The sequence below is a fragment of the Mesitornis unicolor genome, unplaced genomic scaffold (assembly GCF_000695765.1).
Source record: "Mesitornis unicolor isolate BGI_N332 unplaced genomic scaffold, ASM69576v1 scaffold47372, whole genome shotgun sequence".
Taxonomy (NCBI): domain Eukaryota; kingdom Metazoa; phylum Chordata; class Aves; order Mesitornithiformes; family Mesitornithidae; genus Mesitornis; species Mesitornis unicolor.
The window spans coordinates 1,081-11,718 of NW_010169408.1; the positions used below are offsets into that span (position 1 = coordinate 1,081).

Below are 10,638 nucleotides of genomic sequence, written 5' to 3' on the forward strand. Positions count from 1 at the left end.
GGTTATCGAGGCTTGAATTACAGAACCAATGTCGCTTTGTTTCTGTCCTGCAACTTACATTTTTGGGTGACCTTTGCCCACGGTATTGTGCACTGAAATAACAGTTTTTTGGAATTCATTGGAAAGGTTGAAATATGAACCAGCAAGAAGAAAGGAATGCTCACTCACAAGTCCCTTACAGTGACAGAGCTTGTGGAAAAGATTATTTTGCTTTCAAAATTTTTCTATTATTATCTTTGACCAGTTTATATTCAGGTAATTGAAATATCTTATTATGGCTGACTCATTATGCTTCATTGTCCCTCTATTTTCACTGGAACTGTGCACATTCAATAGTCTTTTTCTGATCATTTTAGGAAAACTGACCACTGCAACTTGCATGTGTAGTATTTCAGAGGTAGCTAACATATGGTTATACAAATACTCCATGTTTTCAAGAATGTGTACTAAAGGACATGCCTTTGAAGGCATAGTCTGCCTCTACACTGTTCCCCCATTTGTTGTCCTTATGTAGTTCTGCTGGTTTTCTTGTTTGCTCACAAAACCACAAATATGTCATATGGCTTGGCCCTTTGGTGAATTTCGTGTGAATGTTCATGAAGTTGCCCCATGTCTACCTCATTAAAATTCTCCTCTTTTGCTCTTTGCCATTTTGTGTTGGCCTCACTGGTCAGCCCACTCCTTATACCTGTCTTTCTGGAACCATACTGGTAATTTTGTTCATCTTAAGAAGATGGAGGTACTTCATCAAGCACCTAGCTTGAAGCATCTTAGCAGTATTAAGTCCTTTCAAGCTCTGTTGTATTAAACTCCAGACTTCTCAATATGTGGCATGAAAATATAAATAATAACAGGATCTCTTTCTACATTCATGTACATATATCTACAGTTGACATGCTTAAATATCTCAAAGGAAGTTCCTTTTGTGTAATTGCGTTCCACTAAATGTTAGCTGTCTTAAGTACATCCTCAAAATTGTCAGTGACAAAGACCAGAGAGTAATCTGCGACATCTATTTTAGACATAGGTCTTGGAATGATACCAATTACTTTCAGGAGATATGTCTCACTTTCCTTTGACACTATAAGGAACGTAGACTGTCTTAGATTTTGCAGGTAAGTTTTTTGATAGCTCAGGTTATGGAAGGTTAATCCTCTCCTTGCTCTAGAAACTGTGTTGATGCAGTCTGGGAAGTTGCTGAGAGCTCCTTGAAAATATGTGCCAAATGCCTTTTCGTAAGAACAGTGTAAAACCTATCATAATCCCAAAGATTAAATGCTACCATAAATAAGCCATCTGGGAAATGTACCAATTGATTCTAATGTCCATTTCTTCTTAATATGATTCTAAAGGGCCAAGGCATATTACTTGCCACAAAGACTGCTTTTAGTTTCAGTCTTGAATACTGGCCATGGACAGTTGAGGATTACAGAACATATGCTTATGGCACCAACATATCTATAGATAGAGCCAGACCTTCAGCTGATGTAAAGAAATAGAATGCTATGGAAACAAAGAGAAAAATTAAGTTCACCCCATCTTGTGGATTTGCCTCTTCACTGTTTCTTAACTAGTCTCATTCTGCCAAAATACCTTGTTCCTCAGTTCTTTCAAATGTCTTTAACTATGGACTTAATATGAGCTCTAACAAGTTAGAGCTCTAAATGGTTATCACCCATAAATGGGAATTTTCTCCTGTGCCACTATTATTATAGCTTCTTAGAGACATGCACAAATTCAAAGACAGATTTTAGCCTAATAGGAAAAAAAAAAAACAGTTAAATGACACAGACATTCCTTTATAAAACTCATGGTATATATTTCTTGGCAATCACTGTGTATTTCTTCTTGCAAAATAAAATTTGTGAGACTATTAAACTTAAGGAGAAAATAATAACATTTGGAGGTGTTCTTTATGCCTTAAAAGAATTCAACGTGTCTTCTCCTGGTGTTAGTGCTTAGGGCCTCTTTTATTCTCACTCTGAACGCAACAATGTAATCTCTCTTAATCAAAAACTCCACGATTTTTGCAACCTTGAATCTATAGCCAGACTCTTACTGAGAAAAATGGTGAATTTGCTGTTAATTGAGCTAGTCAGCAGCTTTGTACTCCCACTTGCAGAGGGCAGCTCAGACAGGTGGCACAATTAGCGACTGACAACAAAAAGTACTTTCCTTATGTGTTTTCTTCTGTCCCTTGGGTCCAATATAACTCTAAAGTGAATGGATTCTCTACTGTCTTCCTTATTTGGAAATACACACTTTTGACAAGTATGGACTTGTGAAGCTTCTTCAAGAGCATGAATGTTCTTATTTCTGTCTTTAAAAAGTATGTGTCCTTCAGTTATAAACAGTGCTTAGAATGATGCCCAGCAGGTTAGGCTTTCTGTACATGCTGATGCTTACAATTTACTTTAGATTTCTTGAGGTTTATGTTTATTGCAGATCTGATATTTATGCTTGCATTTTACAAATCTCTGTGATAATTTACACAAAAAACCTGTTGGTTTTTTTTGTGCTTGGTTGGTTGTTTTTTTTTAAAGGCCTACCAAAGCTTTCTTCACAGAGTTTATTAGGACAAAAATTGTGCAGTAGGAGTTAACTTAAATTCATTAATTTGGTTCACCTTTAGGATTAATACCGTTTTTCTGCTATCAGGTGCCTGTGTGTGGCTCCAGTTGAGCACCAACAGTAAAATTATGGAAGACATTCTGTAGCCAGGAAAGCCACTATTACTCATAAAATAGATGCTAAGATATTAATGGCTTTGCAATCCAGACAGGTGTTTCCACAGAATGGTATATTTTTCTTTAGGTTGGCTTCCTTTTTGATCTAAAAAGAATTTTTGTGGCACTTTAGTGAGGAGGAAGAGAAATGCAGGAGCATTTTAACTCTGACAGGTTGAAATAGATGTAAGTTTCAGACAGAAATAAGTTTCTAGAAAAATATACATTTAGAGAGCAGTTGAGGCATCGTGGAAGACTTGGGGAGACTTCAGAGAAGAGCCACAAGGATGGTGAGGGGTCTGGAGAACAAGCCTTATGAGGAGCGGCTGAGGGAACTGGGGTTGTTTAGCCTGGAGAAGAGAAGGCTGAGGGGAGACCTCATCACCACCTACAACTACCTCAAGGGAGGTTGTAGAGAGGTGGGTGCTGGTCTCTTCTCCCAGGTGATGGAGGATAGAACAAGGGGAAATGGCACCAAGCTGTGCCAGGGGAGGTTCAGGTTAGAGATAAGGAAGAAGTTCTTTACTGAGAGGGTTGTCAGAGGCTGGAACAGGCTGCCCAGGAAGGTGGTGGAGTCACCATCCCTGGATGTATTTAAAAAGCGGGTAGATGAGGTACTTAAGGATATGGTTTAGGGGGTAGACAGGAATAGTTGGACGATCTCAGAAGTGTTTTCCAACCGAGCGATTCTGTGGTTCTGTGATTCTGTGAGGTCAATCAGGTGATATTTTAATGCATATACTGCTTTGTGGCTTATGTTTCTCATTCATGCAATTTTTTAACTCACTGTTTTCTCTTTTTCTCTGCAAGCTGAGTGTTGCTGTGTGCATTGGATTTTTTGCTGCTTGGAGCCCTTATGCCATCATTGCCATGTGGGCAGCTTTTGGGTCAATAGATAAGATTCCACCATTAGCCTTTGCTGTGCCAGCTGTCTTTGCAAAGTCTTCCACATTCTACAATCCAGTTATCTGTCTCCTCCTGAAGCCAAATTTCCGAAACACCATTGCCAAAGATTTCACAATTCTTCAACAGTTATGCACCAGGAGTTGTTTTTGTGTCAAGGCACCACAGAACTACAGATCAACTTTGAACACCAGCCTGAGAACATTTAAGGGCAAAAATGAATCCAGCTGTAATTCTCTGCCAGTTGTGGAAGAGGGTTCTTTTTTCCCCGGTGAAAAGCGCAGTGATACATTCAAATGCTTTCAAAGCTACCCAAAATGCTGCCAGGAGAGGCTAAGCGCTATGGAATACCCTCTTCAAGAAACTGTGTCCTCAGCGCAAAATTGAGACAGGCCAGTGTAAAGTCAGTAAAGGTGGTTGTGTGGGCAGAAATAAGGACTGAATTCGATACCTTGGAAATCACCTTGGAAGCAGTACCTGTTCATCATACATTTACAGACTCCTAGAGCTACTTTCATGAGGCCTTCTGACCATACTTTGTTATGCTGGATTTATGAATGTTGTTTTTTCTAAAGAGTCCTTCTACCACCCCATTTTCTAAACTATTTTCCTGTTTTCTCCTCATACTCTTTGATGGGACACCTGCTACAGCAGGGACATGCCATAAATGCTGTATGCCTCTTGCTGTGCCAACTTAAGTATATTGTGCTAGCTGTGTTCACATTATGAACCATGTCAGAGAAAACCTTTCTATGTTTCATAACATCAGTTTACTCAATTTTCAAGAGAATACGCTAACCGTTGAGAGGTTTTCCATAAAGCGTTATTACCATTTCTAGACCATGTATATTTTATATTGTGTCTGTTCAAAAGAAATAACTCAATGTAGAGTTTTAAAAGGAAAAGCTTGTGCTGGTTTAATTGTTTCAGCAACTGGAAATGTAAATGTTAACTGAAATGCCTGTTTTCCAAGAAGTAATGCTGAATAACTCCATATGTTGCATTTGCTGGGAGGTACAGGTGATTTTGTTCCTTCCTTTGAGGTAAACAGGTAGTTCTGACCTTGTTCCACGTGAACGAAATCAAAATATTTCTGGTAATTCAAGATAGTATGTAACTTTTGTTTACCTTTTGGTGTAATTTTAGAGCTTTCCCTAGGACATTATTTATTATTCCCAGTTTCCTGTATAGGACCTTGGAATTAGGAAGATGAAGACCTGGCCCAGAAGTACCATAAGAGGCAAGAATCTCTGCTGGTACAAACCACCGAAACCTGTGGAAATTACCCCATGTGAAGATCCCAATCTTCCAGGAATTCTTGAATTTGGCTTACAAGGACAGTGCTGTAGAGTAAGAATATGCACAGCTCTTCTTTCTCTTGTTCTTGGATTCTTTCTTTCTCCCCTGGAAGAGGAGGAAAAGGAAGGAAAAGAAAATGAATTGATATTGGAGAAAGGGCTTTTGAAATGTTTGCTTCTGCTGGTTAGAGAGGATTCGGTTGAACTGCTGCTGTTTCATGGCTTGCCAGCAAGAAGCACCATATCCTCTGTAGATGCCATGAGAGCAAGGGCACACAGGAAGGCCAGGCCACAGCCAAAATTACCATACTTTGTTATTAAAAGTGATTATAGCAGTATTTTTGAGCTGGAGTTTCTTTGGGTGACAAGGCAGCCCTGCCCTCAAGGACTTTGCCATCTGCAGAGCCAGTTCATCCTCTGCTCCCCAGGAGACACTACCAAAGCATCAGGGGAATACTTGCATCTTTATAACGATAACAGTAATGATTCATCAGCAACCCATTTTGTGCTGTTTCTGTGGCGACTTGAAGAAAATGTACCTGATTGCAAAAGGGACAGCCATGTTAAACTCTGTGGAAGTCTCCAATTAACCACTTCAAGGGATTTTTGGTTGCTATAGAGTGCATTCGGGGTATTTACTTGGGACACAGAGTTTTCTGTCCTGGTTGTAAACTGCCCTCATGCCTCCACCTCCTTTTATCCTTAGCGTTTTTGTATATGAACAATCATTCTGATACTTTTTATTGGATTTCCATGATGCATATATGTTTAAAATACATGACCTAATGAACAGTACAAAACATTGCATTATGGAAAAGAAACCTGCCCTAAGGCAAAAAAAATACTGTGTCTCTTCAGGAACTCCAAAAAAAGCAATCAGAAAAGGCAGCTGGACTTTGAATGCTCAGAAAGTCCTTTCAGTGCATGTTTTCACCAAGACTTCCCAAGACACAAGGGTCAGCAGCACAGCACAAACAGGAACCTCCTTCTGCAGGGCTACAGTTACCACGACTGCTCTCTCAGACTTCAGATGAAGTGGGATCAGGCTTTGAGGAACTTCAGGCAATGATGACCTTTTCAGATGGTGAATCGGTGAAAAAAAAGAGTGGAAGCTATGTTCAGAGGTCATCCATTCCTTCCTGCTCAAAGTCTTGTTGACGTCAATACACAAAGTTGAGTATGTGAATAAATCTCTGGAGGACTAACTGACAAAGGCGTACGTTTGGGGATTTTAACTGGCGTATCATTGCAAAGCCTAAAAAGGTCATGCTATCAAATGACAAAAAATTATAATCTGCATTGTGCAGAGGGGCTCCGTGCCCAGCTTCCATACAGATGTTTGAAATCCCAGCCATAATATGCAGCTTTTAAAAATTATCAGAAAAATATTGGGTGCTTTTGTGCTATGACTGCTCTGTGAGCTGTGCTGCTTGTTGACTACATAGTAAGATAATATTATGAGCTATTAGTCTAAACCACAGTTATCATTTTTTGAAGAAATCTACATAGGGATGTCAGGAAAGTGAGAAAGTTTGGAGTCTCCATGCCTAGATTGATTGTCACTTTCAATTTAGTATTTTCCATAGTGGAAGCCAAGGATGACTTGCACTGGACATTATTTTCTTTTTAGTGAAAAGAATGTGAACATATATTTACATAATGTCCTTTTGTTAATGTGAAGAAGAAACTCACTATATCTTTTTAGATTACTTCAAATTGGCATTGGACTGTCTGAACCTAGCTGTCAGTCCTGAGTATAGAAGAAAACAATAACGTAAAAGATGACATTCAACTTTGAGCAGAAGAGGTAATGTTTTTTAAATGATTGTGGAATCCATGCCAGTTCCTTTTGTAAGTTAATGGGAGGAACATGTGAATGACAGTGCATGCAGACTATGTTTCCACTTCATAGTGGGAAAGTTTTCCCTCTTGTGTGTTTAGCTTTTTCTGAAGCAACCACAATCTGCAAAAAAACTTTTTCAAAACTGCCAGTTTCTGGATTTTCCCTGTTGTTCATCAGGGTTAGTCATAAAATACTGCTAGTAAGTGTATGCATAAATCAAATGTCATCGATTGCAGAGTCTCTTGATTATTATACATTAAGGTCTGATGAAAGAATCAAAGGATTATTGGAATTAAAAAAATATTTAAGCAAATAATTGTTCTTCAAAGTAAAACAACGACAGTTATTCTCATCTGACGAATGAACTTTTTATTTTTGTTGCTAACAGTGTATTTAAGTACACTGAATAAAACATTTGCATTGCCAGTGGCAGAAATGGTAAGGAAAACCAGTGGGGGTGCTGGGGTAGTATAGCATGGCAGTTATAGTGGGCCCTGCCTGCCTTCTGTGCTTTTTGAATGCAAAACAGTGTTTTTCTAAAACTCAGCTGCTCAGAAAGGTCACTGACCCGAGCCTGCTCCTGACCAGAGGGGACCAAAAGTCATCCACAGCTGGTGGGAGGATTGGTGATGCAGGTAGGTGGCAGCTCACATGCTAACAAATAGCTTGCACACACATGGTTTAGCAAACACCTAGTACTGAAAGTGTGCAAAAAAATCCTTCTTTGCTCTGACTGAAGGGATGAAAGTGTTCAGCTGGCTGAGCTCAGGAAAGCAGGACAGAGCTGGTGGCTCTGGGCTGGGGATAGTTAATCCTTGGGCCAGAACAGCAGGAACTGGAAGTGTGTGTGCCTGTGCTCCACGATCACACCATCCTTGCTCCTCCTCTGTATTTACCTCTTGTATTTATTTATGGATTTGTCTTACAGAGGGTAGTGGGTTTTGAGGTGGGAAATGCTTTCTCCTGCAAATGCAAAGGATTTTAGACCAGTGCGGAGACACTAAGTCTTTTCTCACCGCCACAGAAGGGCTGAAAACCTTGCCTGGAGGCAGCATGTGGAGGCTCATGCTATACTTGGCTTTTGTTCTGTATCTGCTGTGGACAGGCAGTGTGTGCTGTAGGCAGTTGATATATTTTGGGAGCATGATGCTTGCTGTTTAAGCCATTTCATGTGCTGGACAGTGATGTCCTTGGAGTGAAAGGAGAGTTTGTCAGAGATCGTAGAAAGCAAGTGAACTAGCTGGCTACATCCCATCTTGGCCAGAAGAGCTGGAAATATATCTTCATAACTTTTCTGCCACCTTCTTGCTCCTCCTTTGTCACTTTTCCTCACTTACACTGTGTCCTTACCTGCTGTGCTCTCTCACCCCTCTCTGCTGTGGTCTCTGCCTTCCTTCAGCTTTGTATTTCTTTTCCCAGTCTTTCTTTCTCTCGTCCCCGTGCCCTGACACTCAAAGCACTCTTGGGGAGCGCAGCAGTCCATTCTCATCACACCCAACAGAGCAGGAAAAAGCTGTGAACTGCCCGGTGTCTGCATGCAAAGTCAAACCTATGTGATTGATGGCTTTTGCTTTTCCAATCACTATCCTGAGATGGTCTTTGGAGGCCAGAAGCATGTGCTACATGTTTTGTTGTTTTTTTTTTCTTGTTGATCCTCTGGCTTTATTTTAGCAAGGTACTGAGACAGCTTTTCTCTGGAACATCTGCCAAAATGAAATGTTCTTGCAACAAGTTTGGAAGGAAGACTGAGATATCCCCATTATTTCTTCCCCTTTAAACAAAAATACTATTTGTAGAGAGAAGCAGTAAAGGCATTATTGCAGTACATGCTTCTCATGCTGCAGTACCTTTGTAAGAGAACTATGCGTTTTCCTACGGATGGGCTTTTAACAAATAGCTCAGTGATGTTCCTGCTGGCACGGCATGGGACATCTGGAAAGAAAAGACAAGAAGAGAGGTTCTTTGGAGCAGAAAGCTATGATTGATGTGCTAGAAGTTTAGTGCCACTAGAAAGGCTAGAAATACATTCTTTGCATATAAACTTTGTATGAGTAGGAGCTGTACATTGGACTAGTTCAATGTGCTTAGGCAGTGCAAGCAGTGTGATGATGAGATAGAAGGGCAATTCACTGACCAAAAAAAGACTATAATATGTGTGATATGTTTTTCAGGGAACTGCAAAATGCAACTGTGAGATAGGTGAGAGCATTCAATGTTTTTATATGGGGAAAAAAACAGTGCTGGAAATATAAAATCTGTTCAATACAGCAATTTTGAAATTAAAAGCTTCAATTTTCTCAATCTGGAATCAAAAGGGTGTTTTGGTACCATTCAGAATGTGTCAAATCAGACAAATCCTTTGTTCTTGGGTGATGCTAATGGCCAAGGGTGTCTGAGCTGAAGGATGAACGAGTGCAGCTCTTAGCTAAGACTCCAGGGGACCACTGTACCTCTGGAGATTAAGAGGAGATGTTCTGCTGAAGAACTGCTCCTTTGCTGGTGTGTCAACCTTGAGGAGAAGCAGGGAGCTGCCCAGACCAGCAGAGCTGAAGAGCCAGCTGGTGACCTGGGCTTCTCCCTGCTCCATGGTCTTAGTGCAATCAATATATTTTGTTTCAGATGTGAAATATCTGGGACCAATCCTGTCCTTCTTGCACTGTAGCGATTGCATTGTTATTGGCAATTACACTTTGCAGTTACTCATGGATTTTAATCTTATTGTTTTATGAACTGCAACTAATTAATCCTCTCATTCCTCTCAGCTCAACAGACGCTATTGAGAATCATCTGCATTTTTGTTTCAGATGAAGGACCACAGCAGAGGTTTCAGGAGACTTGTCAGTGTGATTAGAGGAGTCAAGGTGCTGGAAATTGGTCTCCCATCACTTGGAATCCAGGAACAGCTCTGGCTACGCATATGTTATTTGGAGGAGTTACACCGTAAAATTAATAGCTGTGAGCTGAAATGAGGATGAGTCTTGTAGTCTTTTGTTTGATGTGTCTCACTTTCTGAAGAGGGCCAGAGCCAACCTATGCCATTGACAGAGAGACACTGGCAGACACTGTCTGCTAGTCAGTTGTTGAGATTTAGTTCAGAGAGACTGGCAGAACTCGTCCTGAGTGTTAAAACATTTTCCTTTTCAATTATCTTATTTCTCTGATATGACACTCTGCTTCCTATCAGGCTTCATGCTGAGACAAAACTGTCGCTGAATGGTGATTACCTGCTGTCTGGGGAAAATGCTGTTTCTTCTACAGGCAATTTTTCCAATTCTGCATGCATGAACACAGACAGCTTCTCCATGGACTCTGGTCACAGTCAGTGTACTCTCTGATGTACAGAAGTGTACAACAGAAATTATTATGCTGGTTTAAAATACTAGCTAAGGCCACAGCTTAAAAATGCTTTGCTTTTCATTCACTATCTAATCCATGGTTCCCCTACTGCAGCTCACTGCATTTGGGTTTTAAACAGCTTTCTGTTTAAAAGCAACCCCAAATGGCCTGATTACCTGGGTAGGGGATTCCTTCAACATGCCCTGGTTACACCTCCAGTAGAGAGGCAGAGGCAGAAAGCTGGAAGAGAAAAAACCTCATTCAAATACTTTTGCAGGGAAAGTTTGGTTCAGGTCCAAGGTATCAGGAAGCATTCTGCACAGCTTGATGTAGATGATTTCTTCTCCCAGTATATTTTGGGTTTTGTTTGTATTTTTGGATTAAGTTCTACTCCCAGTTGCCAGTGGATTTTCAAGAATGTAGAGGTGCATAGTAGACCTCAGATAGTTTTACTATGATGATTATGAAATGGATGATGATGATGAACAAATGGAAAAGATTCTGTAAGAAGTGAAAGAGAAGTAAAGGAAGT

The 10,638-nt window shown here is 40.3% G+C and overlaps 1 protein-coding gene across 1 annotated transcript; it reads left to right on the plus strand.

Moving 5' to 3' along the window:
- Nucleotides 1–3,536: 3,536 nt before the first annotated feature.
- Nucleotides 3,537–4,135, plus strand: LOC104536649 (rhodopsin, GQ-coupled-like; the record flags this gene model as incomplete). Its single annotated transcript, XM_010179329.1, is given in 2 exon segments — nucleotides 3,537–3,996; nucleotides 3,999–4,135. Coding segments are annotated over 2 exon segments (597 nt in total), but the record flags the coding sequence as incomplete, so codon positions are not given.
- Between the last annotated feature and the right edge of the window lie 6,503 nt (nucleotides 4,136–10,638).